Source organism: Rosa rugosa, chromosome 4 (genome assembly GCF_958449725.1).
Source record: "Rosa rugosa chromosome 4, drRosRugo1.1, whole genome shotgun sequence".
In the NCBI taxonomy this organism is placed as follows: domain Eukaryota; kingdom Viridiplantae; phylum Streptophyta; class Magnoliopsida; order Rosales; family Rosaceae; genus Rosa; species Rosa rugosa.
The window spans coordinates 27563062-27583561 of record NC_084823.1 but is presented as its reverse complement, the minus strand read 5'-3'; the positions used below and the strand labels follow the sequence as shown (position 1 = coordinate 27583561).

The window sequence follows — 20500 nt, the reverse complement described above, 5'->3', positions numbered from 1 at the left end:
TATTGAACATGCAATCATAGTCTAGAAAGCTAGCTAATCAAGAACACATTCAACGCATGAAGAACAAAGAAAGGATGTCAACTAAAGTGCACAACCGTACCTATTATGAAAAAGTTCATCTATTTGCAATCCTCCTTAATTGATTTCGACTTTTGTCCAAAGCCTTTACTATTTATGATTTAGGTTCACAAAACTATTACGTGAATTGTTTACCTAAATCTAGCTCCAATTACATGCATATATCCTAAGTTGGCCACCAAAGAACATAAACATGCAAAAGTTTTCTGTAATAAAAAATCAATTAAGCAATCTCACATAAGCAACATAGAAATCACAATTTTATTTCAAAACATATAAACGGGCTTTAAACTTTGCCCTTAACGTTATTTGTTAAATAGAATTCATAGTTTACGAAATCAAACAAAGAAAACAAAAGAAAAAGATGAAATACACCGTGAAAGATGAACTACAAAGCCTTGAGACGAAGAACTTGAAGATCCTTGAAAGTAAGCAATCTTCTAGGGACGACACAAGGGTGGATGGCGGCTACAATCTTGATGTGTTGCATGGCTTCTTCTCCTCCTTGCTTGAAGACGCAGACTATGAAGACTAGAGAATGGAATTGATTTTTAGTGTGTGAAAAGAATGAAAGAATTGGTTCCATGAGGCTTGTAGCTAAGGTGAATCTATATATACGAGATGTGTAGGATTTCTGGATCCTTCTTTTAATTTCTAGGAATTATCTGATTGATCCACATAGCATTACCCAATTAGATAATTCCATGTCATTCATCCAGCCAATGAGAAGCCTTCAAAATAGCACCTTTATTTTAGGGAGATTATTGTTGCAGAATTAACATGAATATTTTCTAATTTTATCTCCTAAAATTCATCCAAAAAGGGGTGTGAGCAACAAGCAATGTATCTGGACTTGTTTCCATGCTTTCTGCATGTTGTAATCCCTTCAAAATCTCCAAGGATGATGCCAAACTCTTTTGGAAGCCTCTAGGACATCATATGTGCAATATTATCTGAAATATGAAGCATAAATTCAGCCATGAGCTTCCCGATGTGATTTGGACCTCAAAACAGAAATTTCCGTCAAAAGTCTAATTCACGTGCTTGACCTTCCTGTACTAAATCGGCCATAACTTCTTCTAGAAAAATGATATTGATAAGCCATAAAAATCTCTAGAAACTAGACATTCGAGGCTTTCCATCAGTATAAAGATCATCATCTAGTTCTTTCTGAGCTGCTCTCAATACTCTATCGAAGTTGACTGACTTGCACAGGAAGATTTCTTAATTTGGTATTTCATGCGTCTTTGCTCCTAATGCTCTCAGGTTTCCTAACCCCATCAGGACTCCTTATGTCTTCAGGACTCTTAGTCGAACAAGGACTCTTCACATGAAATGTTCTTGAACCTTCCGGAATCTTCTTTTACTTTCTACTTCAACTGGGACTCCTTGTGTCATTAAGATTCCTTTTTACTACTAGCTAGAATAAGTGAATCACACGACACTTATTAGACAACACATCAAATTTTTCTGTCGTCTGATTTCATCAGACGACAGATTTGTTAAACCAATCGTTGGTTCTCTTCTTAGCCAACACATGGTCATAAATATGGAATCTAATGAAATTGCCAAAACTTTTGCATGTAGTACTAGAGTAATTGGGTGCTATTTACTGTAGCAGAATTTCGAGGTTAGCAAATATGACCCCAAAGGGTCATCGACTAGCAAGAAAGTATGTTGCAACAACATGTATGCAGCGTAATAAATGTCTGGGAGCATTCAACACTTGCCCTTATAGGGTCTCTTATGTCTCTGATCAAACTTCTACTTCTGGGATATTGGTAGTGGATGTTCCGCACTTAACAACAGAAGATAGTCATCACGAATATGTTGAGGCATACATTTCGTTTGGGTGAGTCTTATGGTATGATAAACTTTTGGAATCTTTTGTTCATTTTGTATTAAAATCTCATATATTTAGCTAAAAGGGCATTTTGAATTTTGAAGTTGTGGACAGGTGCAAGGCGGTTCATTCCTGGATATATATTGCTGCTCCTAATGGTTTGTTTGGTCTTGGTATGGAGAAGATATTGAATTATTTCTTTGATCCTTGTTTTGTTTGTGTGTTCGAATTGTGTATGTTTGTGTAGTTGTATATTAATTATGTTTTTATATATATCTCATTTGGGCTTTAGAAGCATCCAGCTATCTATCTAGATGAAAACATCATGTTTACTCTCTTTCATCCATAAATTTCGTTCGGTAAAGCACATTACGACCATACACCTCAGTCCTTCTCCTTTTTCTCTATTCTTCTAATATTTACAGAATAATCTGCAGGTAATATATTCTGTCTCTAGTCAGCAGTTTTGTTACTTTAGTATAGGGCATGTAGCAATTTTGTTTTGGCTCATAAATCATAATCAAGATTTCTTTAGTCTGTTTGTATTTACTCGAGAAACTTTAACGATGTGCCAGGTGTTGAATCGTTCTTCTGCTATCCCGGTGCAGCAGCCCAAGATTCAACAAGATGGTGGTAGTATATCATGTAAAAAGCCATTTACAGGTATATCAACAGTTCCATACTTGACTAGTTTTCTATTAGCTCTAACTAGGGCTGTTAATTCCAACACGACTCGAAACCCACACGAAATAAAGCGGGTTGAACCCGCACGATTAAAAAACGGGTCGGTGGTGGGTCAACCCGTCATGACCCATTTAATAAATGGGTCGGCCACAGGTCAACCCACCAACACAAAGTGAACTCGTACGTATAACCCGATTGTGTTATGTTTCTTCTTTGAATTTTGGACGCTCGGAGTATTTGATCATAGGATTAGACAATTTGAAATATTTCGCTTTTTAATTATTGGATTTAATTATTTATGAATTATATATAATTATTTATATTTTTCGTCTTGTGGAGTTTTTAATGAATTTAATGAATTTATGCATTTTTTTAGTTAAATGGGTCATATTGTTAACGCTTAAATGGGTCATTTTGTCTAATAAGACACAACCTATTTATTAAATGGGTTAAGCGGGTTGGAAACGGGTAACCCGTTTAATAAATAGTTTGGGTTTAAATTTTTGACACGAGTATTAAATGGGTTGAGTTTGAGTTTATATCTTACAACACGACGAATACCTTGACCCTACACGAACTCAACCTGACACGACCCATTGACAACCATATGGTGGCAGTATATAATTTTGCTGGACCTTTTTTTATCTTTTCTTAATTTTTAGAAATATAGAACAACCATATACAAACCAAAGTCATCAGAAGGTAAATATTACTTCCTTTGTTCTTCTTGTAGTGGATAGGTTGTCTCTAGTTTATTTTGATTGTTTTCTCAAAACCAAAAACCATAAAATCGTTGTCTTGTTTATTTCTTTTGTTTATGTTTTTGCAGGTTTCTGTGCTCTGTTTTCTTTGAATTAATTAGCATAGAAAATGATCTCCAAATTCCCTAAAAATTTACCAGTATCCAGTTTAGTGCGTTACCTTAGTGTCTATAAAATTTCATTGAAATCGGAGTAGTTTAGGTTAGTTTAGTCATCGTAGTTAATCTTGAACTTGCTCTTTACGTAAAAGTCAGTAAAACCATTTCTCATGTGATACCCTCTATCCATTTCTCATGTGTTCAGTCATCCACCACCAGCTTTTGGTTTTTCTGAAGACCTTGAACTTGCTCTTGAAGCCAAGAAGTTACAAGTACAACATGGGAATAACACTGAATGCCTTTTAAAGGTAAAACAATACTGCATGAATATACTTCCTTTATGATTCTGAAGCTTTTGTCTCATAGTTTTATTCGTAATTTGTTATTAAAGGCTATTCATCCTAGCACGCTTGCTTTATGTATTGGATGCTATATATAAGTTTGTGGTTCTGAATTATTGGATAGTTTTCTGAACATAAGTGCAAATCAATTTGTTTCAATGGGAGAAAAGAGGGAAAGCAGCATATACCCAGCAGCATATTGATGAAGTCAGAAATGAGTAGGCAAAATTTGTTATTAAAACATATATGTAAGCAGTAGTATCGCATCTAGTTAGTGGTTTGTGACTTATTTTGGTAACCTTGATTTTATAAGATAGACAATACTTGCTAGATTGAGGTTGCTTTTGGTTAGGATTGGTGGTTTTGATCATATATGGATATGGATATGTACTTTTGGGAATGTTTTGGATTGGAAATGTAAGAAACAGATGTCACTGATATATGAAAATGTTTTATTTTGGATTTGTTTGGGATATGAACATTCATATTTGCAACAATTGTGCAAAGATAACTATAGTTTCCAAAGGTATCACACAATAGAAGGGTTCACAAAACCATTGTCTGAGATCCACTCATATAACACATCTAGAAACAGTAAATAATACAAGTTGTCTGAACTTATTTCAGACAACAGAAATAACAAATTAACGTTGTGTGAGCTCGATTCCGGTAACATGTATAACAAAATTACTGTCATCTGATACTAATTCAGTCGACAGATATAATAATGATATGTTGACTAAGATTTATTTATCACAACTAAATATAACAAAAACTGTGGTATGAGTTCCTATTAGACGACATATCCCATCAGCGGACTGTTATACCTTATGCAGATCCTACAACACAAACAAATTACTAACTGTGGTCTGAGTTCCAATCCGACGACATATTCCTAAATCTTCTTATGTTTCATTTGCATAAAACACAACAAAAACAACACTAACGCTTGTTGGAGATTCATTTCAGACAACAGAGTCATTCCAACAGTGTGGTGTGATATTCATTTCAGACATCATATAGTTGTGTTGTTGTTGTCTGATATTCAAACACGACACAGTTTTCCTAAAACGGTTGGTGTAATATAATGTTTCTCAACAGTCAATGAATGAACTGTTGTGTGAGTTTGGAACAGACAATAGTTTAACCTAATTATTTTCATTTGGAAATATTCAAACAACACATACTTAGCTATATGTGTTGTGTGAATTTTTAACAGACAATGGTTTTTAACTGTCGTCTGAATGAGGTCAATCAGACAACAGGCTACTAGTCAACAGCAACTTTTTCATTCAGACGACAGTTAATGAACTGTCGTTTGTTTAACTTTGTAGTATAGTGTTTCCTGGCAGGAGTAGGTTTCCTAGTCCAACTAGGACTTTGCATTTTTCGCCATTTTTCTTCATTTCTCCAAACATGTTTTCTAGTTGACCAAGGATTCCTACTTTGACTGAGTTTCCTAGTCGGACCAAGATTTCCTGGTCGGATCAGGATTTTCTGGCTGGACCAAGAAAAATTCATTTCTTTATTTCAGCTCATTTTTGCATCCTTGTGCCTTGCCTTTATCATTTCCAACATATCTTTGGCTTCTCATATGCCTTTAAGCTCATTTGCTCCAGTGCACCTAAAAATAGAAACTACATTAAAATTGATTTACTTAAGGAAATAACTAAGTAAAATATGAGGAAATAACTATTAAAACATCACATTAAAATGCTCCTATCACCAAATTTAAGCTATCAAAAAGTTTAAATCAAAGATTTATGTACTCGATTTCGCAGAAAACTTGAAAATCTGAAAAACGAATCGAAAATTCAATTTTTACCTATTTCGATGTTTTCGAAGCCGGAGAAAATACAACTGCTGCCGGACCTTGAATCTTAATTGCCGGTGTTCGATGAGTATCGTGGTCGTTTACCCAGAGTTAGAGAGAGAGACAGAGAGAGACAGAGAGAGAGAGAGAGAGAGAGAGAATCGAGTCGTGGTGTTAGTGGGAAGGAATAATGGCACGATTTGTAATTATTATGTTTGTCGAGCCCAGAAGCGTCACGGCACTGTTAGTTTGGGTACGTGGGCAATAAGATCTCTTAGTGGAGTGTTTGGGTTCTTGTTGAGCTTAATTTGGGTAAGTGGTCACGGCCCCTTGAGTTCAAGCCCACCTGGGAATTTAATATAAAAAAGTGTATGTTGGCTTCGTCAAGCCCATGAAGCCGAACTCCCGAAGACTCTTTTCTGGCTCTCACATTCTCTCAAACCTCAGTTCGTCCATCTCTTCGTCTTCTACTCTTCTTCCTCCCAAAAGGCCTCAATTTCAGACTCAAATACAATCGGTGAACACTTGAACTCTTGACACTAGGCCAATAACCTCAATATACAACACTTTTTACACAACGAAAAAAAAAAAATTGTTGTGTGATGATGCAAAGTCAATCACACAACATGACTAAGAACCATACGTTGTATAAGGCCATAAAAATTTTGGTGTTTTTATGGAGAAGGTGATTCCACAACACTGGCAAGAGTATTCTGTTGTGTGAAAGATTAAAAAAAATGGTGGGAGATTTCCCGCCTAGCTTGACACAAATTTGTGTCCAAATATGTACTACATTGTACAACATCATGGTTATACCTGTTGTGTGATACTAGGTTGCAATTTATCATACAACAGTTTTTGACTTGTGTTGTATGATTAAATTAGATATTATTGGCAATTCTGGATGTGCCCCCAAAGGCTACTCCTTCTACCCCAAAACGTACAATTTCGGAGAACTTATATAGGTCATGGTTTGAGGATCCCACAACGTAAAAACAGTATTTCTATTGTCTGAATGAAACTTGTTTATAGTAGCACCACAACCATTGTACATAGCACGGCTGCGAGGGAATTTTCCCTCCTTGGAACCTAAGCTGAAATTTAAGTTGTAGACGATCAGACAACATATTGGTATGTGTTTGTTGTGTGATGCATTAATAAAAAATAAAAAGAGTGTTGGGTTTTGACTTGGACAAATTAATAACACACCTTTTTCTGACACAAACACTACTAGAATTATGTCAATAGACATCATCACTATTAACTCGGTCGGAATTGCACGCGATGTAAAAAAAGGTGTTAACATCGATTTATGAAATATCCGATTTCTATTGTGGTTATAAACATCAGTCGTTAAATTAACCGATGTGTAAGCTTTCGTTCAAAAATTTTGAAAAAAATGCGGAGGGACTAAGTTAAAAAGTTTGAGAAACACAGGGTCTAAAGTTTTAATTTCCCCCAAGGCCCCAACACTTGGTCACTTTTTCTGAAACTTTCGAACCCTAATCGATAGACTCTCACTTTGATTGCCTCCTCCTTCGCGTCCCCGACCTCAGCTCCTTCTCCAACCTGTGTTTAGAAAAGTTTCTGAAGCTCAACATTCACAGAGAGCTCGACTCAGACCCCCAACAATCTCCTCTACAGCGTCGCCACCAATCCGTAACTCCAATTCCCCTTACTCTCAATTTCAATTCTTCATCTGCTTTTGCTTTTCCCCTCTAAATTTCTTCTTCTGCTCCTAATCTTATCCCAAGCCCTAAAAGATCCCCGACAATTTCAGATTTGGGATTCAACAAATTCGTTCTCAATTTCGTTTCTTTGTGTGAATTTCGTGACAGATCAAACAAAATGGTGACATTTGAGCTCTACATGAGGTCGGAATGTGTCTGACTGAGACTTTGGATGAGATGGTTCAGAACGGGACTCTCAGTCCTGAGCTTGCCATTCAGGTTCTGGTTCAGTTCGAAAAAGGAGACCCGGCCAGAACTCCTCCGTCCAGCCATCTCTCGGCGGCGCACCACCGGCGTTCGACTCCTCTTCTCAGCGCCAACATGCCTATGGTGGTGGACCATACATGCACAGATAGTGGGGAGAGATTCGAAACCCAAAAGCCTGAAGCTTTTCCGACGGATTGGCAGCGTTTCCGGTGACTCTGGTCATAATTGTCGATGCTTGAGGTATAGAAATTGATCTCCTCTCCACGCTCTACACGTTGGTGTACATAGTTTTCGATTTTGATTGAATTTTGAATAAATTGGTTTTGGGTGTTTTCGGGGTTTAATGGAGTTTCCTGTTTCTGGCGGTTCATGGCGTTTTCCGGCGGCGAGTCTAGGCTCCTGGGTTCGTTTCTGAAGTCGTGGAACACCGATTGATGGCTAGTGGAGCTCAATTCATTGAATTGACTAAAGTGGTGAGCTCGGATACCGAACTGAATAAGAGGAATTGGATGGGCTCTGCTAGACGATCACAGAGCATATTAGCTGCAAGTTATGCTTGTTCAAGATCTCTGTTAGCTCAAATTGAGTTAATTTGATGTCGAAGAAGCTGTAGACTCAGTTGGGTTTTTGACAAGCATCAAAGGTAAAATTAGAGGTTCTGGGTGGAATTGTTCTTTGATTTAATTATGTCCTAGAGTTTGATTGACTTAGAGTTGAATGGCATATTGTTAGTACACGAGTTGAATGTGAATTTGGTTGTGTTACGGAACTGGGTTTGCCCTTTTGAATTAATTGATATTTTATTTGTGTATTAATTTTGTTTCTGATGGGGTTGTGGGGGTTTGCGTTAGTCTATGAGTGAGGCTCTGGAAACCCAAGTGAAGAGCAAGGTCTCCATCAAGGTAATGTTCTTTATTTCGTGTTTGTATTTCTGGGTTTTCGTACCGAGATTTGAATTACTGAGATGCTTTGTTGGGTCTGAACATGCATCTCCCATGTGGTTTGCTTGTGTATTTGAGTTGACTTTGTCTTAGAACAGTGGTATGGTGTTTGGTGAAGTGATTGTTCCAGTGATTGATTATTATTATCTGGGTGTGTTCCACTTGGTTGTGTTATTGTAGCGTGGTTCCTGACTTCCTGTGATGTGTTGATGTTATCGAAGGAGCTTGGTAATTACAGACATGCTCTTACTGATGCTGAGGAAGCAATTAGGCTCAGAAACACTAATGTCAAGGTAGTACTAATTCTTGAACATGTTCTTGTTCTGAGCTGGGATTTGTTTGCAAAGTTTGAATAATTGGTTGTTTGAGGTATTAAGCATATTTGGGTGTTGGCTTAGGCATTTTACCAAGCTGCGAAATGAGCTCCAATGAACTTGACTTTTGATTTGGTGGCTGGGCAGCTCTTGAAAATAGTCCAAGTCCAAGATTAATTGGAAATGACCTTTGTTTTGATGTTGTTTTTATTAGATGTCCCAGTGAATAATTTGTTTCCAGCATTATATGATTGATTGCTTGCGAATAAATGAAGTTAGATGTTTGTGTTCTTGACTGTAGTACTATATGAGCAAGATTTTGAACTCTTCCGTTTGAATTTGTTAGAAGTGTTGAATGAAGCGTCATCATAACCTTGTGATTTCTGGTTTCTACTTGCAAGATAAATATGGTTCATTTATTGCTTTTTGTTATTCCCCGTATCTCAGTAATTGTGCACGTGTTCCAAACTTCTTAAGTTCATAGATTTGCGACTAGTCAAACACATCCAATTTACAGTTTTATGATAGAAAGTTAGTTAAGTTTTTATGATAGAAAGTTAGTTAAGTAAACAATTATCTGCATCAAACAATCTGTTTTATTTTTTATTTGTTTATTTACTATATGCTTTGTTTGTCTTGTCAAATATCTCAATCTTTAGTTTCTTATGATTCTATTAACATTTGTACAGTTCTATTCTCCAATTTCTGCTTGGTTGAACCGTTTGCTACACTTGCAGTTTCAGAGGCTCTTTCCGAGGATTTGCAGGTTAGACAATTAATTGCTATCTTATGCTTGTTATTGTTTAAATTAAACAAACTGAGAATTTCTTCTATCAACCTTTACCTGCTCTGTGCTCTGTATGTGGTACATTTGATCTGTGGTGGGTTTGATCTCAATGTTTAGAAATGAAACTTCTTATAGGTGGGTCTATGAAGGAGTCATTGATGATCGTTATGGTGAATGTTTCATTGCTGAGAACAACTCTCTTCAAAAGGTATTGTCTGCTCTAAATGTGAAATAGATCAGCTTTCCATTGTACATTGATACTTGTGCCATCTCCAACTTGCACATATGGTGCATTAAGCTGAAGGTAGTATAGTACGGTGGAATTCTTAATATCTTTTTTTATTAGCTTATGCACTATATTAGAAACTTTAGCCTAGTAATTTGGTCTTTGGATATCTAATTATCTATAATACAAAACTTTGTTTCTTGACTGCTTTTTCTATATAGGAAGGCATCCTTAGGCATTATCTTTAGTCTTCGGTATTATTCCTTTTAATTGATGGTAATTAATAATATACCCTAGGCATCTTATAAGCTTTCATATATTTACACCGACCTTGACGGTCTGTTCTTCTCATTTCATGGTGGTAAATAGATAGAACAAATATGCATGGACCAACCACTGCAATTAACTCAATTTGTTACTTAATGGCTTTCTAACTTTGACTATCGCTTAGTGTAATATTGGTGTGGTAATCTGCACAGATGCTGTTTAAGGGTTTTCCCGATGCTTGTGATTCATTGAAGGTTCTGAGGAATGGTGCACTGGACATAAAGACAAAGCCTTTAGTAAGCACATTTAGTTGCTTCAAATTGGAGACACTTCTCCTTGCACTCTTTTAAAATAGGGAACCTTTATCAAGTATCTCACATCTGTTTGTATTGTTGTTTATAATTCCTTGGTAACAGGACATGTTAAAACAGTATAATAAGTTGTCACTCTAGCCAAAAAAAAGTAGAAGTTGGGTTTGAGATTCTCTTCCAATTGAATCTGTAGTAATGTGGAGTAAATACTATGGTAAATTTTCCTATGTTAAATTCTAATTACATGAGAGACATCATTGAGGATAAAGACCTGACATTGTTTCCAAGAAAGGTACAAGTGTAGTTTATAAATGTAGTCACTTTAACTTGGTTTATATTGACTCTTTTATGTCCATGCAGTGGGAGAGGAGAGGCAACAGTCAATATACCCAAGCAGACATAGATATGATGCGAAATGAATGGGCAAAGTATGTCGTGAAGGCGTATGTGTAGGAGCTAAAGGAAAGCATAAGAGGAAGTAGGTTGTTGCTGAAGGAAAGCAACATTTTTGTGCTTCTCTGCTGGCACAATATTCATGCACTGTGTGGCATGTTTTGTAACAAATAGTTTGTATTTGTATCAGCTTTTGATGTCCCAAGTAGATGGGCATTCATTTGAATGCTTTTCTTCTTTCAATGTTGGCTTGGATGATTGAGAAATTCTCCCTTTTCACATTTGAATGCGTTTCTTCAAATAGTATGAGTTGGATTACTTATTTTATAGATTCCAATGTCTTTTCTTTACAGTTAGTCACTGTTCATTAGGTAAAATGGAGCATTATTATCAATGCACAAAATCCAGAAAAGACGATTATCACACAACAAAATTTCTAAAGTTAATAATGTTGTCTGAAGTAACAATTTGAATGTTCACACAATGAATCCTTATATAACATGCAACGGTTCTAACAAACATACGTTGTCTGATTTACAATCACACAACTGTAATAACTAGAATACGTTATCTAAAACTAACACACAACAATAAAATTTCCAAAAGTGAAGTGTGAGGATAACTCATACAATAGATAAAATAAAATGCAGTTGTCTGATTGCCTTTCATACAACGGCTCGGAAATAACTTTCGTTGTGTGAATGATGCCAATGACATGTGCAGCATGACTGCGCGGCAACTGTGGCTGCCATCTTCCGAGAGAAGGCACAACGGTTTTAACCAAATAAGTGTTGTCTGTTTGTGATTCACACAACGGGTTTCCACCGTTGTGCGATTTTTAATCACACAACGCTCCGATACACAACGGAGATCGTCCAAATCACACAACGAATTTGGTCCGTTGTCTGTTCGCTTTTTTGGCCTAGTGTGAAATTGTAAATATGTATTTTGATTTTGTTGAATTCAATTAGGGGAAAATTTTAGGGTTAAGGATTGATTTCGAATTCACTAAATATGGTTAATTGGTTAGTATATTAAGTTCTTGTAATCAACCTGACAACAATTTTGGTGTACAGATAATGATGGCTACAAAAAGCAAAAACTGTATGGAGAACAAAAGGGCATTGGTGATACAAGACAATGGAGAAGCAGAGCAACAGATAGTGACTCCATGGAGGGTGGAGGCTAAAGGTGGCAGCAAAATCGATTACGATAAGCTTATTAACCAGTTTGGTTGCCAGAGGCTCGATCAATCTCTTAACGACCAGGTCCACCGACTCACATCACGTGCTCCGCACGTCTTACTCCGCCGTGGGGTTTTCTTTGCCCACCGGGACTTCAATGAGATTCTAGATGCTTATGAGAAAGGAGACAAGTTCTATTTGTACACAGGAAGAGGGCCTTCTTCTGAGTCTTTGCATTTGGGACATCTCATCCCCTTCATGTTCACTAAATATTTGCAAGATGCCTTCAAGGTTCCTCTGGTTATACAACTCACTGATGACGAGAAATGCATGTGGAAAAAACCTCACCGTGGAAGAAAGCCAGAGACTTGCAAGGGAGAATGCTAAAGACATTATTTCTAGCTTGTGGTTTTGACATAACAAGAACCTTCATCTTCTCTGATTTTGATTATGTTGGTGGTGCCTTTTATGAAAACATGGTGAAGGTGGGAAAGTGTGTGACCTATAACAAGATTTCTGGCATATTTGGATTCACCGGTGAAGATCATATAGGAAAAGTTAGTTTTCCACCAGTACAGGCTGTTCCGCTGTTTCCTAGTTCATTTCCACGTACATCTTTTCTCTGGCCAAGATAACCTTCGTTGCTTTGTACCCTGTGCGATTGACCAAGATCCTTATTTTAGAATGACACAAGATGTTGCTCCACGCATTGGATATCAGAAACCTGCTTTGATCGAGTCTAAGTTCTTCCCTGCCCTGCAGGGAGAAGCAGGAAAAATGTCGGCTAGTGATCCAAATTCTGCCATATACATAACTGATTCCGCAAAGGATATTGTGAGAAAGATAAACAAGTTTGCATTTTCAAGGGGACGAGATTCAATAGAGGAACACAGACATAAGGGAGCAAGGCTCGACGTAGACATACCATACAAATACCTTCAGTTTTTCCTAGAGGATGACAGTGAACTCAATTACATAAAGGAGGCGTATGGTGCGGGACGCATGTTAACAGGTCAAGTAAAACAGCGGCTTATTGAAGTTTTGACTGAAATGGTAGAAAGACATCGTCGAGCTAGGGCTGCTGTGACTGATGAGATGGTAGATGCATTTATGACAGTGAGGTCTCTACCTAATATGTTCAACTAAAGTTCCTTGGAGGAAGAATATCACTCCAATGATGGTGTTAACAGCTGTCTGCTATTCAGAATAGGTGATCTTCATTCAGGTTTATATTGTTACTTCTTGTTATTGATGGACGACTATATTATTGTAAGCTATTCAGGTTTAAATCTTTCAATGAAACTGATATACTGAATGCAAGTTGAACAATATGGTTTTAAGGGATCTTTTCTTCCTGGTTTGTCTTGCTTCCAATAGGGTTTCTCTTATCCTTGATCTCCCATAGGTAAATAATATGGAACTTTCAAAGTCCAAATGACGCAATTGCTCCTTGTATCTGATGAGTTGATGACTCTCTTTTGGAAGCATCAACTTGCATTGCATATAGCAAAAGATTAACTATACGTACCAATTTCTCTTTATCTTTAACGGAATCTATTACAAGTCAGATTCTTTTTTCTTGCTTTTCGGAGAAGGGATTTCTTTTGATAACCGAAGTAGAAAATGGGTAGGAGCCACATCCATACTTCTATATAATGTATATGAATCTGTGATTCTGTGCGTAGAAGTAGAGGAACCAGTAGATTTAAACAAGTCAAAACGTAAGTTTAATGACTGTGATTATTCACATGGTTTTTCATTAATGTGAATCATTTGGAAGGCATGTGAATCATTAAATTTGATTTCTCCTCACAACATTTAATTATTTCAACAATATCATAGGCTAACATTGCTAGCTACTTAAGTACATGGGGTTGTTTTATCATCTTGTAACCGGCTTAGTTTGGTTGTACTGGAACAGCTTTGTGCAAGGTCAGGATTCAGGAAAACTAGCTTTGTGCTTCAATATTAGTTTGACATATAAGTTTACAACTACTACATTCACTATGCCAAAAAACCCTTCAGACGACAGACTTTGACTGTCGTCTGATATGAAGAAAATCTGTCGTCTATTAAGCTGATATCTGATTGGTGTTCAGACGACAGTCAATGCCCGACGTCAGAAGGTGACTCAGACGACAGTCACCAAAAATATATCTGTCGTCTGAATGTTGCTCAGATATGCACAAAATGGTAGTATATGTGGTTAAATGTGATATCAGACGACAGTCAAATGTTGTTTTTATTTGAGTTTAGCAACAGACTTTAATAATTTTCTATTGTCTTAAAAAATAGGAGACAACAATAAAGTGTCGACTGAATGTGTAGAATTTAGAAGTTTATTTTCAAAATCTGTTGTGTGAACTTCATTGACACAACATTTTCTTTCATTTATCTATTGTGTCTCTTATTCTAAAAGGACTTTTAATTGTCCTCTGATTGTGTGGATGCTTGAAATCTCTTTGTTATTTCTGATGTGTGTACTCCTTTCAAACCACAGTCGTTGATAACATTCTATTGTTTGATATTGTTTAAAAAGACATTTATATGTCGTCTGAATATGGAGATAGTTGATGTTTCATTGTTACGTCTGTTGTGAGAAAGTATCATACATCACAATATTCTGTCGTGGGAATGAGACTAAGACTATAGAATTTTATTTTTGTCTGTTGAATCTTCTTGTTTCAGACAACAGTATTTTGCTTGAATTCTGTTGTTGGACGTTCAATTGTTCCACATTTTTATATTGTGTGATTTGGTTTAAAACCACAGAATTTGGCTTCAATGTGCCATATCAGAACCTGGAAATATAAGCAAACCACAATATATACCAATACCATTCATTTAGAAAATGGTACCATATATTCATCAAATATTTGGAAATCACTAACATGGTACCATATATTCATCAAATATCTGGAAATCACTAACATGGTACCATAAATTCATCAAATATCTGGAAATCACTAACATATCCACTGCAAATCATGTACTACCATTTCCATATTCCACCAATGTACATCAACTGTTGAAAATAATCAACAGATTAAAATCCATGGAGGCTAAAAGTGACTAATCAGCTGCTAAGGTTAAAATGATCGATAATAGCAAAAGCCGATCATTTGGTTAGGCAAAAAACCCTCAAATATCTAGCTATATAGGCATGCTGATGTCAATATGCACAAAAACAAACCCTAACTATTCATCATCGACAAACCTCCTAGCACGCACACTACATATCTGGAAACATGATAACATGCTTCGCCCATTCTGCCCGAACTTGATCAATGTCCTTTTCTGTGTAAATAAGATTTGTCCTTCTTTCCCACTGCAAAAAACAAAAACAAAAACCAAGACCCAAATCAATTCACTATCATATATCCCCATGATGAAAAAGTCATACTGAAACCATGAAATACAATCTGTTATGGTATCAAAAACACATACTTTAGCTGCAAACTCCAAATTCTTATCTTCCACTATCTCCTTCATGTAGCGCATGATCCAATACCCACAAGTCTTACTATCTTTCTGCTCCGGAATGCCCTGAAAAAAAAAAATACACTGTACCATATCAGAAGCACTTAAGAGTATAAAACCTTAGGTGATAAGACCCAAAAAAGGCAATTAACTTACAGCAAGATTTTTCCATTGAATGGTTTTCCTCCCTTTCTTATTCTTGTGTGCATTGTAGAATTTAATGGAGCTTGCAAATCAAATAGCAGACCATCAGCATATATAATGCACAAACAACTCCTAGTTATCGACTTATACAGTGAAAAATCAGTTAACTTACTTGTCCAGAATTGTTTTCCATTCACCAGCGATGAGTCGCCTCTTTAACGGATCCATGAAGTGAATGGTTTCTTCAGCTGGATTCACAGCAGACAACGTCCAATGACCACTATATGCCATAAACAAAACTCATTATAAGTTTAAACTAGTTTATATAAAGCATTCACCAAAACTGCACTTTAACACAACATACTGCATAGTAATTCAATTTACACACCCTGAATTATATGGGACCAAATAAATCTGCCCAGACTTCCCATTTATGAACCGATTTGATACTAAGCGAGCTCGTTCGGTTGGATTTCCACAGCCACTTGCACCCGTGTGAGCAGGGTCGACAAAGGCGACCATGTCATTCATCTTAGCCTTCTTCAACACACCTTGAAGGTAGCTACATCGACATTTCACAACATTTCAACTGATTTCACAAATGAAAAATCACAAAACCTGACAAATAATAGGTAACTTTAACGTGTTGCATTACCTCATGTAAAAAACAACGCAGCTGCCTGAAATTTCCAACAAGTGTGTCATAGCATAGATGTCCTTTCTAAAGACAAAGGCTTTATGTGGATGACCAAAAAGTTCTGGTCCAAAAGTGGCGTGGATGGTTGCCCCATTCCGCAATCCAATGTTTGCCCAAATGCATAAGTCCTTTAAAGGTGCAGGGAGATTCGATGGCAGGATTTGCAAGTCTTCCTTATCATCAAACATATCTTTCTGTGGCCTATTAGGAATTTTACGCTTTGGTTTTTTCTAATGTTGTAAAAAATAAGTTAGATTATATTCCATAATCACATATGCAGAAGTAAACACAAAGAAATTGAGTTACCTTCCCACCAGGTGCAGGGGCAATAACAAGGTTCCTCGGCCAAGCGACACAAGTCCCAATGGCATCCTTGACCTTCACTATCTCATCTTTTATGGGAAATGGCAGCAAAGCTTCAGGAACAACAGTTTCTGTGATAGAGACCCGCAAATTCTCCTCTCCAAGTGGAACACCATGGATTGTTTGCTGTTTGGTCTCAAGGTCGACACTGATGATAGTTCCAATAGCCACAATGTTTTCCACCGTGTCAATGGCCAGTTTATACTTGGTCTCACCTAATTGTTCCTACACATGAAACAAATTAAATCCATACAGTTCTATATCCAAAAATCCATATCAGCATACCTACAAAGTTCAAGTATTTAGGCAAGCACGATATTTACCTCTTCACCATGTACTGGTGCCTCTAGTACAATGACATCTTCTCTAACCTCCTCTTCCAATATCGGGTTTAACCGTACCCTCTCATCACTGGGCTGCACAATTTCCTCTTCAACCTCGATGCTCACTTCATCTCTTAAAACCAACTTCTTCTTCACACCCTTCACCTCAGCTTCAATATTATCATGTGCAGCCTTCTCCGCAGCCTTCTCCCCATGGCGAGAACAACTCCCTTGTCCTGAACCAAGCTCATTAACTGCTGTGACAGGTTTGGGGGACTCAACAGGCAGCTCCTTCCCATTGACCTTCGCTTCTAGCTTCGCAATCCTCTCAGTCCAATAAGCTCTCTCCTCAGCTCTCTCCTCAGCATGTTTTCTATCCCTCTCCTCCTCCCATGCAGTTCTTTCCTTAGCTAACAAAACTTCCTTCTCCTCCTCTAGTATCTTCTTTAGCGATAACCTAGTCCTCTGTTCAAAAGTCATCTTTTGGCGTTTTGGCAAGTTGAAATATAAATCGGGCTTGACATTGCCACCAACACCTCTAACCCTACCTCTATGCTCCGGATTCCCCAATGCAAGAGTGAGCACATCATCAGACCCAGATGTGGCAATTTCCCCTTCAGCCTCCCTTTTCCTTAAATGTTCCTGATTCAAAATATCCGCGTTAAATGGTGCAATAGCATTACATCCATGCATATATAAATTAATATGAACTTGATGTCCATACTTACAATTTTTTCGGCTTTCTTCTCTACCTCAGGTTGTTTGAAGTTGCCATTCCTATCTTGCCGAGCCTTGATCCACATTGTAGCTCTATCAAGTTCTTCTAAAGGGACACTTTCAGACTTTGACAAATGAAAACACAATGAATTAGTTAATATTCTGTACATATGTATTCAGATTTAGTTGACTCATCTAAATATAACACTAACCAGTTCTTCCATTAAATTTGCATAACCTTTGCGTGACATACGATGAGGATATTTATTCTCCTTTCGCTTTGCAATTTGGGCTTCACGTATTTCCTGCAAACCATAACATAAGTAAATTAGAAACTACAATGAATATTCATAGAGAGAGCACCTTCTCAAACCCAAAAACACAACGAATTTTATCAAATCAGTAACCTGGAAGGTAGCTGAAAGCCTATCAGCAACAAACTGGTGCCAAGTATCCTTCGTTATGCTTCGGTAATCATCTGGAGGATTTTCTAACAGTTCTGGTTCATCCATATAAGGGATGATGTACACGTTTGTTAACTTGCTCTTGAACTCTCTCCATTTAGTTGCAGCAGATGAAATCACCATTTTTTTAAGCTCTTTAGGCACCACAAATGCATCCTACATACATGTACAATAAACTAAGCTACTGTAATGCAAAGCTAATTAACATGTAGAATATATATATAAACTAATCAAGCTGAAATATGGTCAGTAAGTACCTTTATAGATTCCCATATCTTTTCCTTTTCATCTAGATCCACTTCTCTCCAATCATTTATTGAGATAGGGATCTTCGTACGTGCCAACACCCCAATGTAAGACTGCATTTCTTTTGCAGCCTTACCAACAGGTTCTCCTTTTTCATTAAACTTCACAGTGAGCCTCTTTCCTCGGATAAGCCTGTTTGTAATGCGGCTCATCGTAACCATTCCTCGCTTCAGCAACTTCAATCCACCAGTTCTGTTTTCATCATCATCCTCCTCAGACTTCTTGGTCTTACTGGAAACAGACTTGTTCGTTGACTTGGTTGATGACACAGCTTTGTTGGACTTAGCAGTTATAGTCATGGTAGTCCGAGACTTCTTGGGGGAGGCTGCCTTTTTGGTAGTCCGACCCTTCTTGGGAGAGGCAGCCTTTTTGGTAGTCCGACCCTTCTTGGGAGAGGCAACTGTTGATGTAGTATTAGACTTCTTGGGAGAGGCTGCTTTTTTGGTAGTTTTAGATATGGGATTGGCAGCCTTTTTGGTTGATGTCTCAGCCCCTTCAATTGCCGGAATTGGTGTTGCTGGTTTTGTCCTCGATCGTTTCATTGCCACAGCCTTAATCCTTAGAGCTATGGCTCTTGCAGAACTTGATGATCCAGCAGAGGGCGACATCATCTGAAACACATAACCCAAATGCATGTTGTTAGCTACATGTTAATACTATCATGATAAGAAGCAGTTAATAGTTAAACAGAATATCAATAAAAATTAACTAAAGCAATAGTGTAACAAGAAACAAATGGATGAAAGTGGTCTGTGTATATTATTCTTAAACTTGTAGCCTACTTTACAAAGCAAGAAATCAAAACAAAGAAAAGCAGCCTATACTAATATCAGCCTATATAATTAAACACGTCGACCATCCTCATTCTCAACCCATATTCCTTCATCGCCATCTCGAATATAGGAGCTAGGCAGATCACCAACTACATCATCAAAGCTCTCAATCGATGGCATTGTAGGAATGAATGGGTGCTGTTCCAGTTCAATATCTTCCAGCTCTTCATCATTACACCCTCCTTGGTAGTCTCTTTCCGGGCACCGTACTACCACTGACCATTGATCATCAAGGGGGTCTTGTATGTAGAAAATCTGTTTCACATGGGTAGCTAAGACAAACGGATCATTTAAATGCCCTACCCTATCAAGTTTAACCAAAGTAAACCCAAGTTCGTCTACTTTAACCCCCCTAGCTGACTCCACCCAATCACACAAGAAGACGGGTATCCTAAACTTGTAGTAGTCCACCTCCCAAATTTGTTGTATCCTGCCGTAAAAGTTCATATCATCAGTTTTAGGGTTTTTATCCCTTGCACTAGCAACTTGCATTGCATCAGCAACCAAAAAAACCCCGCTATTTTGAACTGATCGTACTTTGTCACGCTCTGAAGTGTTAAAATCAACCCCATTCACATGGTAACCAGCAAATGTAGGGACCTCCATTTTTGGTCCACCAGCCAACCACCTAATGGTTTCAGGAACATCATTATCGGCAAATCTCATTTCATTTGCAACCTACAAATAAATTGACATGTCAAAAGTATGGAACCACACAAGTTTATTGAACTCGAAACTCAAAATTGAATAGACATTATACTACTTCAATGAGGTCGAAGATAAGTTATGTACCCTCTCCTTGAACCAACCAGCAAAGGTAAGGTTCTGTTTGTCCTTCAACCACTTCTTATTTTTTTTGAACCTTGGAAAACTCAACTTTAGGAATTCCATATGCTCTCTGCAATGGAAGAAAAACTAAGCAAATGAGCAACATAACTGAACACGCGTAAGGTGATATAGTACAAATGATCGAAAACAAAACATAAGTAAAATTATTACTTACTTGAAATATGGGATTGCATCTTCAGTGTTGGTGCATACACATAGGTGGGCCATGTCAAGCAGCTTTCTGTCGACATTAATGATGGTGGCGCCTGATAAAGGCTTGCAGCCATTTAAGAGCCCAAGTTTGGTTCTCCAAGGGATCCCAACAGTGGTACCCTCTCTAGGAAGCATACGTTCCGAGCAAAACTCA

The 20500-nt window shown here is 37.4% G+C and overlaps 2 protein-coding genes and 1 pseudogene across 8 annotated transcripts; 2 read left to right on the top strand and 1 right to left on the bottom strand.

Moving 5' to 3' along the window:
• The first annotated feature begins 1660 nt into the window (after nucleotides 1–1660).
• Nucleotides 1661–4269, top strand: LOC133745161 (uncharacterized). 7 transcript variants are annotated; one of them, XM_062173158.1, is made up of 5 exons: nucleotides 1661–1930; nucleotides 2036–2094; nucleotides 2497–2584; nucleotides 3684–3772; nucleotides 3965–4269. In XM_062173158.1, exons 1-5 carry the CDS (start codon nucleotides 1906–1908, stop codon nucleotides 4025–4027), a joined length of 324 nt encoding a protein of 107 aa, XP_062029142.1. In that variant the 5' UTR covers nucleotides 1661–1905; the 3' UTR covers nucleotides 4028–4269. The 7 variants fall into 7 exon arrangements, 4 of the variants coding, with proteins under 4 accessions (XP_062029142.1, XP_062029143.1, XP_062029145.1 ...); XM_062173159.1 differs by having other exon boundaries at nucleotides 1662–1930; nucleotides 2530–2584; XM_062173161.1 differs by having other exon boundaries at nucleotides 1665–1930; nucleotides 2026–2094.
• A 7607-nt stretch (nucleotides 4270–11876) lies between these two features.
• Nucleotides 11877–13124, top strand: LOC133744591 (tryptophan--tRNA ligase, cytoplasmic-like; annotated as a pseudogene).
• A 2045-nt stretch (nucleotides 13125–15169) lies between these two features.
• Nucleotides 15170–19107, bottom strand: LOC133744590 (uncharacterized). Its single transcript, XM_062172675.1, has 12 exons — nucleotides 18424–19107; nucleotides 18110–18322; nucleotides 17915–18007; nucleotides 17714–17827; nucleotides 16986–17627; nucleotides 16606–16887; nucleotides 16258–16529; nucleotides 15991–16164; nucleotides 15775–15882; nucleotides 15615–15684; nucleotides 15426–15524; nucleotides 15170–15306 (listed from the first exon to the last, which is right to left on the bottom strand). The coding sequence occupies exons 1-12, from the start codon at nucleotides 19105–19107 to the stop codon at nucleotides 15211–15213; spliced, it is 2847 nt and encodes a 948-aa protein (XP_062028659.1). The 3' UTR covers nucleotides 15170–15210.
• Nucleotides 19108–20500: the final 1393 nt, after the last annotated feature.

Coding starts and splice junctions, on each gene's coding strand:
- LOC133745161 (XM_062173158.1), top strand. CDS start 1,906: ATGTTGAGGCATACATTTCGTTTGG. Junction 2,095..2,496: donor TAATGGTTTGTTTGGTCTTG/GTATGGAGAAGA, acceptor ACGATGTGCCAG/GTGTTGAATCGTTCTTCTGC. Junction 3,773..3,964: donor ACACTGAATGCCTTTTAAAG/GTAAAACAATAC, acceptor AATTTGTTTCAA/TGGGAGAAAAGAGGGAAAGC.
- LOC133744590 (XM_062172675.1), bottom strand. CDS start 19,107: ATGCATTTGGGTTATGTGTTTCAGATGATGTCGCCCTCTGCTGGATCA. Junction 17,828..17,914: donor CAAATTTAATGGAAGAACTG/GTTAGTGTTATA, acceptor CATTTGTCAAAG/TCTGAAAGTGTCCCTTTAGA. Junction 15,525..15,614: donor TTCAATGGAAAAATCTTGCT/GTAAGTTAATTG, acceptor TTTTTTTTTCAG/GGCATTCCGGAGCAGAAAGA.